We start from the raw sequence: 16,308 nt of genomic DNA, 5'->3' as shown, positions 1-16,308 counted from the left end.
CGACGGGGCACCGGTTGAGAGAGTCAACAGCTTCAAGTACCTCGGAGCCTACATATCCGAGGACTTGACATGGACCATACACATTAACAGTGTGGTGAAGAAGGCACGACAACGCCTCTACTTCCTCAGGCGCCTAAGGAAGTTCCAAGTCAGCCAGAAGATCCTTAAGAACTTCTACTCATGTACAATAGAGAGCATCTTGACCGGCAACATCACCTCCTGGTTTGGGAATAGCACTGCAAAAGACCAAAGCAGACTACAAAGAGTGACACGTTCAGCCGAACGCACAATTGGAGGGGGGCTCCCCACCCTCCAGAACATTTACTACAAGCGTTGCAAGGGGAAGGCTAAGAGAATTATTAAGGACTCGAGCCACCCGAACAACTGCCTCTTTGAACTGCTGCCGTCAGGCAAGCGATACAGGAGTCTCAAGGCGAGCACAGAAAGACTCAGAAGTAGCTTCTATCCCCAGGCCATCAGGCTGCTAAACGAACAATGAATGAACACTACACAACAACAACCACCAAACACACATAGCACACACATCCACACGCACACACTCACTTTAAACAAACACACTGTAGCACCCACTACACACACTTTATAGCACACACCCACTTTAAACAAACACACTGTAGCACCCACTCCCCACACTTTATATTTATGGATGAAGGATTGCACTACAACTCGTACACCTTACTGTAAATTGTACCTAAAATTGTACCTCATCCCATTTCTGCTTTGCACTAGATAGTACTGTACATTAGTACACTGCATAGTATTGTGTATTGTATATTATATGGTAACTCAGAACATTGTACATATGTCTATACCGAACAACTGTGACCTCATTTTCTTCTTCTAAATTCATGCTATATTATGTTATTATGTTATTTGATACTATCTTGTCTAGCACAGTCTCTGGAGCGTAACAGTAAGAAGCATTTTGTATGAAAGTATTCTGTACTTCTGTATGACAACTATTAAAGAACTTGAGGAAAGATGAAATTACCTACCTGGGTTCCATCCTAGAGGCTAATCTCTCCTGTGACAAAATGGCATCCAATGTAATAAAAAAAGTCAACCAACGAACTCGATTCTTGTACCGGATCTCCTCTCTGGTAAACAAGAATACCCTGAAGACTCTGGCAGGAGCACTCATTCAGGGGTACTACGACTATGCTTGCACCTCATGGTACCAAAGCACCTCAAAGGCGCTAAAAACAAAATTACAAACATCTCAAAACAAACTGGTCAGACTACTGCTTGACCTTACTCCTAGAACCCACCTCACCCCTGCCCACTTTGACAACCTAGGATGGCTTAGAGTAGACGACAGAGTACAGCAACTTGCAATGGGCCTGGTCTACAAGATACACTACACGACCAAGGTATCCATGTACATGTCAAAATACTTCCCAAAGGTCAGTGAATACCACGATCACAACACCAGAGGGAGCTCCACAAATCATGTTAAACCCAGATTCGGCTCAAATAAGGGACTAAACACGTTTCGCAATTATGCCACATCAATGTGGAACGCCCTACCCAAAGCTGTAAAGGAATGTGGATCACTACCCACTTTCAAAACCTCTCTCAAGGGACACCTACGGGAGACTGCAATTCAACACTGGCCCCTGTAAATATCCTAACCCAACCCCCTCCAATGTACAGTAATTTACATAGTATGGTTTTGTCAATAGTCCAATGTACAATTTTGTTTGTTTGTACAGTGTCTCCCCCCCCCCCCCCCCTCAATGTACAGTTTTGCTTGTTTATACAGTGTGCCCCCCCCCCCCCCCAACCACCTCCAATGTAAATTACCCAGTATGGTTGTCAATATCCCAATGTACCCAACCCCCCCCCCACCCAACCTCCTCCAATGTACAGTTTCTACGTCAAATGTATATACTCCCTTTTCTTGACTCCTTCTGTATCACAAACAGTACTGTATTTGCAAATCTGGTATGTCATAAATGTATAGATGTAGCAGTACTGACTATCTGTATGTCATGTATGTCATATATGTCCTGATGAATTGAAAATGGGGGACCCTGATGTAAACAAGACGAAAGTCTTTCTCTGGTCTGCATCCCCTTAACAATTTTGTGTATTGAGCTGTACTGTATTGTACCCATTCTGCAATCTGTTAATAAAGTTTTCAATCAATCAATCAATCAATCTTGCAGGACTTCTGACACCATGTCGTGTTACTTCACACGGTAACAAATACGTGAGTCCTCTGCTTTGGTTGTTAGTATCTTTATTAGCTTATGCGTCGCTACATTATATGGGTGTCCATTCTAGGTTCTTCTCGAACCCCCCCTGACCCCGGTACGGTGGCCTGTACACAGCAGCAGCATTGCGGGAGCTCTGCGGGGGCTGGATTGTTTATAGCAGGTGCTAATGAATTATAATGGGCACAGGCGACCCGACATTAAAATTTGCACAGCGACCCGACATTCCAGTGTGTGTGTGTCTGTGTGTGTGTGTGTGCTGTAACAGCGGGTGTATTATACATCGAATGTATTATTATTATTAAAACACAACACTCACCATAATGCAGGCAGCACTGCCCTGCTTATTATTGTTTTAGCTTCGGTCCTCCAAAACTTTCTCTGTGATACTTGTATAACGAACGGTTCGGCCAGAACCAGTCCTTCATGGTGAATCTAGGTTGGTTTCCTATTGAGGAGCAAGTGACTGTGGATTCACTCGGTGCATCACAGTCACGAAAGGGGCTACGGGTTGTCATGTCAACACGCGAGAGTCACCGGTTGCTTATTATTGTTTCGGTCCTCCAAAAGCCAATGTCAAAGTTAAGTATGACTCCTGTTTATTAAAAGAAGCTTTATAGGTCGTAGGCTCCAATTCTGGCTCATGGTATTTCCCAAAGAAGTTATCCAAAGACGTTTGTTTGTTTTGGGACGGCATCCCAAACGCGGAAGTGAAAGAGAAATTCCATTGGTTCTCCAAGTCCACGTGACCATTTCTAGCATTTCAATTGGCTATAGTGACAGCCATAGATATGATGAATAGTATATACAGCTTCACAAAGACACAAATGTCCAATATAACGGAATTCGTAATGTATTTTATATATAAATAAAATAAAAAACATAACTGGGAGGGGGGGCTTAGAGGGGGCTAAGCCTTTTTCAGAGGGGGCTTAAGCCCCTGCTAGCCCCTCCCTCCCGCCGCCACTGCCTGTACACTCTCGTATAGCGCACACATATTAACATAACACCACAGGCCTAAGCATAACTAGTTCGAAACAAGGCGGACATTAATACAATTTTCAATCAATCAATCAATCATTCCAATAACACACGCTCGCTTCATTCTTAGATGGCATGCACCTCCGAGTACTTTGAGAAACTTCCGTACTTTCCGCCAATCAGCGCGCTCTGTGGCTGCCACAGGCTTGCCCCTTGAGAGGATTCTCCGGTGCTGCAGCTGGACCCTACTCAAATAATCAGTAAGTATCACGATCCAGAAAAAGACTTCAAGATTCAATTGGTCAGACTCAAACCCGCTTGAGGAAGTGTATCATCAATTGCCATCACAGCTCTCAACATTTTTATTTGTGTATGCATGGTCTTTTCCTTTACATAAATAATAAGACATTTCCACCATAAATGTATGCAGAAAAGGCACAAATTGGTGCATGAAAGTACACCAGCCTGCAGAAAATGTGTTTGAAGATTTCCTGGGTCAAACATACTCCCCTTGCCTCCTTGCCCTCCTTGGAATGTTCATGTTTGCTTTGGGTGCCATTGTGAAAACATGGAGCGAGAAAGAGTGCGTCATTTGCGGGAAGAGAAGTGAAGTGATTCAGTGGAAATGTGGAGGAGGCGTGGCCTCTGAGGCAGTATAGACTCATACAGGAAGTCTCTCTGGAGTGGACTTTCAACCAGCCAGACTCTTGAGACAGCAAACACTGTCAGCGTTCTCAGGTAAATACCTAAAGACGATGTTGAATTATTGATATGACTGGACTGGTCAATTATTTTACCAGTCTCTTGGCTAAAATGTGAAAGTGATATTTGCAGTATTAAAAAAAAACGAAGATGTATGTTTATACTTTATGAGAAATGTTATAATGGGACTTGTTATCTTCAGGTTTCTCTTTTTGTTGAGCTGTAGGCTATGTACTTTGCATGTTGCTGTATGGATAGTTTATCTTACATTTTGCCTTATTTGTTCAGTTTCCAAATAAATGTGTTAATTAAGAAAATACAGGCTAATCTCTTTCAATCTGTATATTTTTGGACCATATAAATGTGGAGCGCTGGTCCCAGTGCTTTCTTGTGGCTCGTTAAATGGATAGACCACTGCTGTCCATTTAACCACTGCTGTCTCTTCAATTAACTTTGAGAACCTAGTCTAAATTATGATACTTATATGAAACAATAAAGTGCAATAGTAATATACAATGTACAGGTGATTAAACTAGGTATAAAATATATGAACTAGTACTACTGAGTAATAGTGCTTTCCACGCTCGTAAATCCTGCTGTTTATAGCTATGAGCAAATCCCAGAGAAGGAACCGTTCGAGAATGCCAAAATCGTGGATGAAATTTTTATCGTAACTTTTGTCCTAAGCTGTTCGTGAATGACGACCATTGTTTGATTGATTGATTGATTGATTGAGGACATTAAGGGGGCCAGTTTCGAATTGCAGCCTCCCGTAGGTCTCCTTCTCTTCCTCAGTGTCTCCTAGCTGGCCACGATGAGAGCACTCCTCTCAGCCAAAGCTCATTTACTGTACTTTGTATTCATTGTTTTTACTATTAAACCTATTTTGATCAGAAGATCCGTCTACGATATAATTGATAAATCAATCATAATCCACCACAGTTTCAAAAAGAGTTCTCGAGTGTCAGTGGATTTTGACTCACAATCACAGATTAGACCTTTAAACTAGGGATGTTCGATATTGGCTTTTTTACCGATATATAATTTTTCCGATACCGATATCAACCGATGCCGATATATGCAGGGTTTCCCCCCCCAAAAAACGGAATAATTTCAGGTAATTAACATTAGGCTACATATCTCTTGTCGTGGAATTAACACAACATTATGCATACTTTTGACAATAAATAAAATAAGAATTTGTTCTTAATTGCTTGCCTGGGTAAATAAAGGTTAAATAAATGTAAAAAACAAAATAAAAAAAATATTATTTTTTTAAATAATTTTTTCGGACGATAATATCGGAAATCCCTACAGTTTAAACTATAGTTTTATCCTGTGGTTCATTGTTTCTCACTATGTTTCTGCTCAGACACTCTGGGGAACATGAAGAGCTTATTTGGTTATTGTGGGCTGATGTTCGCCGGCCTCTTAAGCCTCTCCAACCAGACACATCCACATTCGCCACTGACGGCAATGAAGGTATTTATTAGTTACTTGATTCATGATATTTAGTTGTTTTCTAGGTACATGCTTGTGCATGCACTTGCACATGCGCGCACATACACACAGCAGACAAACAGGTATTTTATTTTAAGCTAGAATCGATGTAATAGAGTAATATTCTAATAATTGTTAATAAAAGTATAAAAATTACGGAAGCCGCAAGTCACTTTGAATGTCAACATTTGTATCTTTTTATTTTTTTTAGAAGCAGCAGAAACTTGTTTCTCAAGGTACTTCTTTGCACCAATACAACATCTCAATAAAAATTATTTATTTATTTATTTTGATCCTGTTTATCATTTGTTCAATACTGTACTGTGTGTGTGTGTGTGTGTGTGTGTGTGTGTGTGTGTGTGTGTGTGTGTGTGTGTGTGTGTGTGTGTGTGTGTGTGTGTGTGTGTGTGTGTGTGTGTGTGTGTGTGTGTGTGTGTGTGTGTGTGTGTGTGTGTGTGTGTGTGTGTGTGTGTGTGTGTGTGTGTGTGTGTGTGTGTGTGTGTGTGTGTGTGTGTGTGTGTGTGTGTGTGTGTGTGTGTGTGTGTGTGTGTGTGTGTGTGTGGGTGGCGCATGCAGGAACAGACTGCACACAGATAAAGGCTCTCTCTCCACCTGCGACCAGTGGAGTGTATGTGATCCAGCCCCCGGGAGTTCGAGCCCCCTTCAAGGTAATGAACTATGATAATTACATTCGATTAGATTAAAATGTATTGTCATCGTGCAGCACAAGTACAGTACAATGAAAATCAGTCTGGCATCCAACCAGAGTGCAAATATAACAATAAAGTGCAACAGTAATATACAATGTACAGGTAATTAAACTGGGTATAAACAAGTACTACTGACTGAGTAATAGTGCGAATCAGATGTATGTACACTGTACAGAGTTGTAGTATAATATGTACAGTGATACAGGTATAAAGACACTATCCACACCTGTCTGTACTTACCTGCACATAATTACTAACTTGTGGGATTTCTATGTATGTGTTATTGCTAACTACTGGGCTTTCTATGTAGGCGTTATTGCTAACTACTGGGCTTTCTATGTAGGTGTTGTTGCTAACTACTGGAGTACTGGGCCTTCTATGTAGGTGTTGTTGCTAAATACTGGGCCTTCTATGTAGGTTTAAGTTTAAGTTTATTTGGATCCCCATTAGCCACAGCAGTGCTGGGGCTATTCTTCCTGGGGTCCATAAACAGATGTTGTTGCTAACTACTGGGCCTATGTAGGCGTTGTTACTAAATACTGGGCCTTCTATGTAGGTGTTGTTGCTAAATACTGGGCCTTCTATGTAGGTGTTGTTGCTAACTACTGTGCCTTCTATGTATGTGTTAATGCTAACTACTGGGCTTTCTATGTACTGTAGGTGTTGTTGCTAAATACTGGGCTTTCTATGTAGGTGTTGTTGCTAACTACTGGGCCTTCTATGTAGGTGTTGTTGCTAACTACTGGGCCTTCTATGTAGGTGTTGTTGCTAACTACTGGGCCTTCTATGTAGGTGTTGTTGCTAACTACTGGGCCTTCTATGTAGGTGTTGTTGCTAACTACTGGGCCTTCTATGTAGGTGTTGTTGCTAACTACTGGGCCTTTCTATGTAGGTGTTATTGCTAACTACTGGGCCTTTCTATGTAGGTGTTATTGCTAACTACTGGGCTTTCTATGTAGGTGTACTGTGAGATGCTGTCAGACGGCGGCTGGACAGTGTTTCAGAGGCGGACCGGAGGAGCCCTTTCCTTTGACAGGAAATGGGCAGAATACAAACATGGCTTTGGGAACCTAAGAAGTATGTAAGAGGCTTATTTCAGTAATATTTACTCTGCCTGGTGCTTCACTCTCAGAGACACAGGGTTCTTTAAAAAAAAAAGTTTATCAAATCTTTTATTTTCAATTTTCATTTAACCCTCCAGTCACCCATGAATGAATGAATGAATGAATGAATGAATGAATGAAAACTTTATTAACAGATTGCAGAATGGGTACAGTACAGTACAGCTCAATACATACAATTGTTAAGGGGATGCAGACCAGAGAAAGACTTTCGTCTTGTTTACATCAGGGTCCCCCATTTTCTATTCATCGTAACATATATGACATACATGACATACAGATAGACAGTACTGCTACATCTATACATTTATGACATACCAGATTTGCAATTACAGTACTGTTTGTGATACAAAAAGAGTCCAGAAAGAAAAGAGTATATACATTAGGCGTAGAAACTGTACATTGGATTGGGTAGGTGGGGGTGGGGGGGGACTGTACATTGGAGGTGGTTGGGTGGGTGGGGGGGGGGGGGGGTTGGGTAGGAGTGGGGGGGGGGGGGGTTGGGTAGGAGTGGGGGGGGGGGGGTTGGGTAGGAGGGGTGGGTGGGGGACACTGTACAGTTCTGTCGCAGTTCTGGTCAAAAGGCCCTTTTTTTTTACGTGTGTTTGTGGATAGCGTTGGCTAGATTTTATGTATATGCCAAAAAAGTAGCTCAGTATCACATCTTGGACTCACATTATAATAATCCATGTTTATCTTTTAAAAACAAACAATGAATGTTAATCTAATCACATACAGCATGTGTTACAACATTTTTATTTAGACGTAGAAGGTAGTAAAGGACACTATTGTTCTCAGAGTTTGTCCTGAGCAGTGCCATGGACAAATCAGCCCAAAGTGAAAATGACATTAACAAATGTTTTTTTTTCTCTCCAATCCTGTCTTTGTCAGAGGACCATTGGTTAGGTCTGAAAAGGATCTTCTCACTAACTAAGAACAGAGGGAAGAGGTGGGCCATGAAGGTGGACCTTTGGGACCACGAAGGAGGTTCTGCTTTTGCAGAGTACAGCAACTTTAGACTGGGCAACGAGAAAGAGGCCTTCAAGCTGAGTGTTGGAGCGTACAAAGGAGATGCAGGTATACCACTACCAGGGTTGCCTCACGTCTCCTCCAGAAATTACTATTCATAGTGTTCCCATGCAGAATCAAGTCTTCTCAAGTCAAAAGGCTCAAGTCCAAGTGAAGTCACGAGTCATTGGTGTTAAAGTCAAAGTCGAGTTGCAAGTCTTTTGTGATTTGGTCAAGTCAAGTCCAAAGTCATCAAATTCGTGACTCGAGTCTGACTCGAGTCCAAGTCATGTGACTCGAGTCCACACCTCTGAAAAATAGTAACTCAGTTACTTTACTAGTTACTTCATTTCAAAAGTAACTCTGTTACTTTACTAGTTACTTATACCCAAAAGTTATGCGTTACTGTGAAAAGTAACTATTTAGTTACAAAAAAATAAAAGATTGCTCCCATGCCCTTACATATACTCAAAATCTGTTGATCAACTTGACAGTTTCCATTCACATCACTGAACTCTGCTAAGCAATGTGGTCTATACAAACACAAATCTGACACAAACACAAATGTTGTCCCGACTTAATAAGAAATGCGCCGTGCCTAATTGTATCGCCGTCTTGCAACGTTGTTTAAAATATCAATCGTGCATTGCAACATTAGAATAGTTAGGATATCAATTGTGCATGAAAGGACTATATTTATATTGTTTGATTAGTATTGATGAGATTCCCATTTTCTTTATCTCATTTCCATTTTGTATATTCTCTCTCCAAGTAGTTGGAAAAAGTGTTCCGTCCCATTTGCCGTGTGCCGCCTGGTATCATACTAACTACTGTAGATCCCTGAAAGCGGGTGGCGAGTGGCTTCGGATGAGTCCTGGTCGTTAACGTTAGACTCCGCTACTAGCTTCGTTGAAGCATGGGCAGTAGATAGGATCTTTGAGCCAAAACACAAATTACATTTAACTAAAACGTTCTTTTCTTTGTGCTCGACAAAAGAGAAATAGTGAGAATATCCATGTGAGTAGTGGGTGCCGCCATGACAGTCAAGACTAGAGTAAACAAAACACGCCCACAGCACAGCGTGTCCCCGCAGGTGAAGTGACACAGACAGGAGAGGAGGACTGCGCTGGATCGCTAACGCTCGCTAACAATCTACATAAAAATAACGCAGTAACGAACCATTCAGTAACGGTAACTGCGTTACTGAATTTCAAAAGTAATGCGTTAGAGTACTAGTTACCGCCAAAAGTAACGGCGTTACTGTAACACATTACTTTGTAGCGTGTTAGTCCTAACACTGGCGGTGAGTGGTCAGTTCAGGAGCCGTTCACAACCGGACGTGGTCACTCGTCCGAACGGCTTGTCAAATGACACTCGCCGGATGTTTCGTCTTGTAACTTGAGAATGGAATCACGCAATAGGTTGAGTGTGGTGACGATTGAAAGGCAGGAAGTTCAACTTTCCAACAATGTATTGGTTGATCGGCAAAAACGCAGCCCGGAGCCGACAGACAAGAGCAAAGTGCCAATACGTGCACACGAGTGGACTGGGAGACCCATGTTACTGACCACACACTCTATACTATAGTAGTATATAAGTGGAGGGACTGGGAGACCCATGTTACCGACCACATACACTCTATATAATATAATAGTAGATAAGTGGAGGGACTGGGAGACCCATGTTACTGACCACACACTATATAATATAATAGTATAAGTGGAGGGACTGGGAGACCCATGTTACTGACCACACACTCTATATATAATAATAATAATTCATTACATTTATATAGTGCTTTCTAGATACTTATTTAACCTTTATTTTACCAGGTAGTCACTTGAGATCAAAGATCTCTTTTTCGAGCAAGATCTGGCCACTCAAGGCGCTCCCCACAATGTAGGGTGGAAATTGCCTCCTTCACCTATAGGCTAATAGTAGATAAGCGCCTCATGCTCTCTCATAAAAAAAAGTATGTTTATTTGCAAAAAAAAGTAAAGGTTTTCAATGAAGAGAAATATTGTGATGAATGTGATGGCTGCAAATCTATGCAATAACGAAATAATGGATGTATGGATAATTGTGAGGAGAGGGGTTTTTGCGGAGCCCATAGCAAACACAGGAGGAGAGAGAATGGAGCGGTTTAGGGTGCTTTAATTGTTCTCCCCAAGCAGACAGGAATCACATTCAGAAATGTACAACAGATAGGGATGAATGTTCTTGGGGTTAGTACAGGTGCACTCCTTGTGCAGTACGGGAGAATGTTCTTTAAGCAGGTGCACTCCTTGTGCAGTGCGGGAGAACGTAGACACCGGCTGTGTCGGGGGTGAGAGCAGGAACTCCGTAGTCAAGCTCCAGGGGTCCAGACGGGCTCCTTGGGCACAAGAGAGGGAAGGTTAGAACAGGGAATAATAATGTGAGTGTCTAGCAGGTCTTCGGACTGAAGGGTCGTACCTAGGTAGGCAGTTTAACACTGCGACGAGGGACGACAGGATCCGTCAGGTGACATAGGAGCTGCCTGATGAGGGAATCCCTCACAGCCGCGCTGATTGATGTTCGTCTGGCAGCTAGGGAACGCTCCAGCAGGAAGCTGCCCATATATGAGGCTGAGGATGAGGGCAGAGGAAGGCCCGAGCCCTGACCATGACAATAATAAAGTCGTGTGTTCTCTCTCTCTCTCTCTCTCTCTCTCTCTCTCTCTCTCTCTCTCTCGCTCGCTCGCTCGCTCGCTCACTCTGCCAACTTTCCCTGTCTCTTCCGAAGGCAACGCTATCCGCGGGGCTTACGCCGGCATCGACCAGAACGGCTTCGGCTTCAGCACCGTGGACAGAGACAACGACGGCTGCTCGCCCTGCATCTTCGGCGACATCGCGGAAAACGACTGCAGCTTCTCCGACGGTGGCGGCTGGTGGTTCAGCCGCTGTGGCTCCGCCGACCTGAACGGCGAATGGCACCCTGTCGGGGAGCACCTGGGCTGGGCGTCCGGCCTCCACTGGCTGACGTGGAAGGGCCCGGCTCCGTACTCTGCCAGCGCCACCCGTATGATGATCAAATGTACCGGTTAACGGTGTGTGTGAGAGGCTGTTCTACGACTGGATTTGGGCCTATGAATTCAATCTCGGACTGATCCAGACCCCGAAATGAGAGATGGAGGCGTTTAAGGGCTTTTTCTGTGGGCCTATAAGCTTATGCCCAAACTTTTTCCCCCGAAAATATTTTTCAACCCAATCTAAACCTGAGCAATTAAAGGTGCTGTAAGTGGTGTTTTCTTGGTTAAAATAAGTGTTAAGTAGCTCATTCCAACAGCCATCACTGAGTGTTTCGTCAGTAACATGGGTCTCCCAGTCCCTCAGCTCTGCAGTAAACAGAAAATACATTTCTGGTGTCCTGTTCCCACTTTATCCAATCAGGAGAGAGAGCCCTAGAACATTTATTTTACCTATTTCAAGAAATCTTGCAAGTCAGATTTTCTTACTGCACTGGTAGATTATTTCACTTGTTTATAGGACACATTTGCTTAAAACTAGTTTTTATATCTTATTTTTTTCAGACCATTTTTGCAGTGTGGAGTTCTCTCTCCTGATTAATTAAAGTGGGAACGGGATACCAGACAATGTATAGAAAGACATAAATATAGGCAATAAAATGTCATCTGAATATGAGAAAAGTAAACCGTGTAAACAATGTAATTAACAGTGTAAACAAAGGTGCAGATGAGGGTCTGTATGCCCCATCGGTTATATTATACGTTACAGTAAATATAGACAACAATAATTGTAATCTTAATACTATGAGTAAGAGGAAAAGTATACAGTATACACAAGGTCCTAACTGGCATGATATACGTCATACATTGTAGTCCGTGCAGGTTTTGGTGGTTAATAGTCAGACACACTTAGTGGGCAGACATTCCTAGTTGAGCTGTGATGGACCTGTAAGCGCCTGGCAGAGGGCAAGCAGGTCAAACAGGTGATGTGCTGGGTGGTGAGAGGAGGTCAGAGGTCATCGTGTCACATGGTAGCCTCTCCCTGCTAGCTGGCACACCTCCACCATGGCGTATTGACTAGATGCCCTGCCTTGTGCAGAGCAAACAGGTTTCAGATCACGTGCAGGCAGCTTAAAAAGCCTTAGACACCATTATTCTGTATTAGAGATTGAGTAATAGAGATAATGCCCTAAATTATTCTCCCATAATTGAACTACACAGTTACATCATTAGCCCACAAGATGGCCCTGTTGTATGCCTGAAGTAATGGTTCAGTTTTGCCAGCATTATGCTGCAGTGTATGTTTCAGTTATGGCATACTGCTACTGTCTTTCATGGATCAACAATAATTTTAACATTTGCTTTAATCTGTGTTACAACCCCAGTAAATCAAGTGGAAGGGGTAACTAGCATAAAGATGATTGTGTTGTAACCTGGGATAAATTAACCAAAGGAAAAATAAACCAATGCCAACAACAAATGAGGTGAGGGGGGGGGGGCTTGAATGAAGCCAAAGGAATGAACGGAGTAAAACAAAACTAACTCAGTAGGGAATATACTTATCTAACTGTAACACAAAAGTCAAATAAAAACCTACTCCTGACTACCTACACTAACTACCCAAACATGCCCCAAAACATACAAAGGGTGTCATCACTCCTGACCTATCCTAACCTCCTGACCTGACTACAATATATTACTACGTCTATCACAAAATGTATTGGGCCCCTTACCTGCTCCAATTCCCAACACACACATTTACAGAGTTGGCTAACTGAGTTACACAAACACATCAGACCAACAGCAAACCAGAGACAAAAAGGGAAGAAATAGGAAGTTCCACATTGCTTGAAACAAGAGCAGGGCTTCTGATTGGCCAACTGGTGGATTGAGAGAGAGAGAGAGAGAGAGAGAGACAAAAGGGACAAACAAAATACAACAGCTGGACCGTAACAACCCTGCACACAAAAATAAAACCATCTCCCAATTATTTTTCAGTTTTTACTTACTCAAATCAAATCAAATGTATTTGTATAGCCAGAAATCACAACGAATTGCCCCCATGGGCTTACAGACCAAGAAGAAACATCACAATAGATCCAGAAGAAAAACCACCATCAAATCCACATTTGCAACACCCACAGACTTTCCCCAATGAAGATGAGGAACGACTCCCTAAAACCTAGCAATAGGAGAGAAGAAAACACCACAGGCGCTGTGGTGGAGAGAAACCTCAGATGAGCAATTCAAAGGGGATCCCCCATCAGGATGTGGTGATATTATAGTGTTGCTATGAATGATAGATGGATGGAGAATAGAACAAGCAAATAATTGGTATGTATGTATATATACATGTAATAAAACACATATTATACATACATGGTAGCAATAGTATCTAAAGTACATAAGAACATTTTAAAATTAGAATAGAGCTAAGAACAAAAACGCATAGGAATGCAAGCGCTGGTATGAAAAATAAGATGAGGAGAACCACTCGGTTCCAGTTGAAGTAGAACAAGCAGGTTAGACGCCGGTCAACTGAGGATGACGTAGAGCAGATCCATCGCGCCTGTGGTGCTCAGATCCAGTTTGAGGTAGAACAGCCGCTGCAGTCGACGCTGTTGGCCACATCACCAACTTACTATTTGTATCCTACTACATACTACACATATTTAAACAAGGTTTCTGAAACACAAGTTAGTGGTGGTGACTAGTGGTTCTCCACTCCCAGAGCAAACAATATTGACTCATTGTGAATACATTTGATTGCTAAAGAATGAAAATGTTCTGCCAAGTGCTGTATAATTTTTAATCAAGAAGTTTCTTCCATTCAATCACATAATACAATCTTTTCTATGGCAGTTGTGTTCTGCGTGTCTTTCCATTTAAGTGGAACTACAAGATTAGTACCTAATACCTATATATTCAAGGATTGCTCAATGGCGAGAATAAAATTAAAAATATAATAATAGATTTACTGTAAAGATTAAAAGAGATATATCTTGAATGCATACAATGTTACTGCAGAGTTACTTTGAGAGGATTACGTGCTCTAATATATTCCTCCACTCAGCACTATTGGATGCATGGATTGGATTACTAGATTGCAACCACAATACAATACAAGTTCAAGTTTCTTTAATAGTTGTCATACAGAAGTACAGAATACTTTTGTACAAAATGCTTCTTACTGTTGCGCTCCAGAGACTGTGCATGACAAGATAAGTATGAAATAAAAACATAGTAAAAATTAGAAGAAGAAAAAAGAGGTCACAGTGTTCAGTTTAGACATATGTACAATGTTCGTAGACGTAGTTACCATACAATATACAATACTGTGCAGTGTACTAATATACAATACTATATAGTGCAAGGCATAAATGGACGAGGTGCAGTTTAGGTACAATTCACAGTAGGTGTACGAGTTGTAGTGCAAATCCTTTATCAATAAATATAAAGTGTAAGTGTGTTTGTGTGATCTAAAGTGTGGAGAGTGGGTGCTGCAGTGTGTTGTTTGTTTGAGTGAGTGTGTGTGTGCGTGTGGGTGTGTGTGCTGTGTGCATTTGATGGTTGTTGCATAGTGATTATTGTTCGTTTAGCGATTATTGTTCGTTTAGCAGCCTGATGGCCTGGGGATAGAAGCTCCTTCTGAGTCTTTCTGTGCTCGCCATAAGACTCCGGTATCGCTTGCCTGACGGCAGCAGTTCAAAGAGGCAGTTGTTCGGGTGGCTCGAGTCCTTAATAATTCTCTTAGCCTTCCCCTTGCACCGCTTGTTGTAAATGTTCTGGAGGGTGGGAAGCCCCCCTCTAATTGTGCGTTCGGCTGAACGTGTCACTCTTTGTAGTCTGCTACGGTCTTGTGCAGTGCTATTCCCAAACCAGGAGGTGATGTTGCCGGTCAGGATGCTCTCTATTGTACATGAGTAGAAGTTCCTAAGGATCTTCTGACTGACTTGGAACTTCCTTAGGCGCCTGAGGAAGTAGAGGCGTTGTCGTGCCTTCTTCACAACACTGTCGATGTGTGTGGTCCATGTCAAGTCCTCGGATATGTGGGCTCCGAGGTACTTGAAACTGTTCACTCTCTCAACTGGTGCCCCGTCGATGCTGAGGGGGCTGTAGTCCTTGACCCCCGACCTCCTGAAGTCCACAATCATCTCTTTTGTTTTGCTGACGTTCAGGGAGAGGCAGTTCTCCTGACACCACTGTGACAGGTTCTCTACCTCTTCCAGGTAGGCCCTTTCGTCGTTGGCAGAGATCAGGCCCACCACTACTGTGTCATCAGCAAATTTGATGATGGTGTTGTTGTTCCGCTGTGCTACGCAGTCATGTGTGTACAGGGAGTAGAGGAGGGGGCTCAGAACACAGCCCTGGGGGGCCCCTATGTTGAGCGTGATGGATGAGGAGGTGCAGTTGCCGGCTCTTACCACCTGGGGTCTGCCCGTCAGGAAGTCCAGGACCCACTGGCACAGGTCATAGTTCAAGCCCAGGTCCCTGAGCTTGGCTATGAGTTTGGAGGGGACTATGGTATTGAATGCTGAGCTGTAGTCGATGAACAGCATTCTCACATAGTTCCCCTTCCTCTTGTCCAGATGTGATGCTGCTGTGTGCAGCACATGGGCTATGGCGTCCTCCGTGGACCTGTTGGGGCGATATGCAAATTGCAGAGGGTCCAGGTTGATGGGGAGGGAGGAACAGATGTAGCCCTTCACTAGCTTCTCAAAGCACTTCATGGCTATGGAGGTGAGGGCTACAGGGCGGTAGTCGTTGAGGCAAGCGGGCGTAGATTTTTTGGGTACAGGGATGATGGTGGACTTCTTCAGACAGGTGGGGATGACGGCCTGTTCCAAGGACAGGTTGAAGATGTCAGTGAATACCGGGGCCAGTTGGTCGGCACAGACTTTTAGGACGCGGCCGGGGATGCCGTCCGGTCCTGCTGCCTTCCTGATATCCACTTTTTTAAAGATCCGTCTCACCTCATGCTCTGTTACCCTGAACACTGAGTCTCCATCAGCAGACCCCCCCCCCCCCCATTGCCGTGGTTTGTAGGCTGGTGTTGTTATTCA

At 43.1% G+C, this 16,308-nt stretch overlaps 1 protein-coding gene across 1 annotated transcript; it reads left to right on the top strand.

Moving 5' to 3' along the window:
• Window positions 1-3,892: 3,892 nt before the first annotated feature.
• Window positions 3,893-14,615, top strand: LOC311241764 (angiopoietin-related protein 5-like). The gene is made up of 7 exons (XM_084330671.1): window positions 3,893-3,956; window positions 5,293-5,402; window positions 5,632-5,656; window positions 5,997-6,088; window positions 7,090-7,207; window positions 8,143-8,328; window positions 11,023-14,615. Exons 2-7 carry the CDS (start codon window positions 5,307-5,309, stop codon window positions 11,322-11,324), a joined length of 819 nt encoding a protein of 272 aa, XP_084186797.1. The 5' UTR covers window positions 3,893-3,956; window positions 5,293-5,306; the 3' UTR covers window positions 11,325-14,615.
• Window positions 14,616-16,308: the final 1,693 nt, after the last annotated feature.

Source organism: Notolepis coatsorum (assembly GCF_963971535.1).
Source record: "Notolepis coatsorum genome assembly, chromosome: 15".
NCBI lineage: Eukaryota > Metazoa > Chordata > Actinopteri > Aulopiformes > Paralepididae > Notolepis > Notolepis coatsorum.
This window is presented reverse-complemented; position numbering and strand designations above follow the sequence as displayed.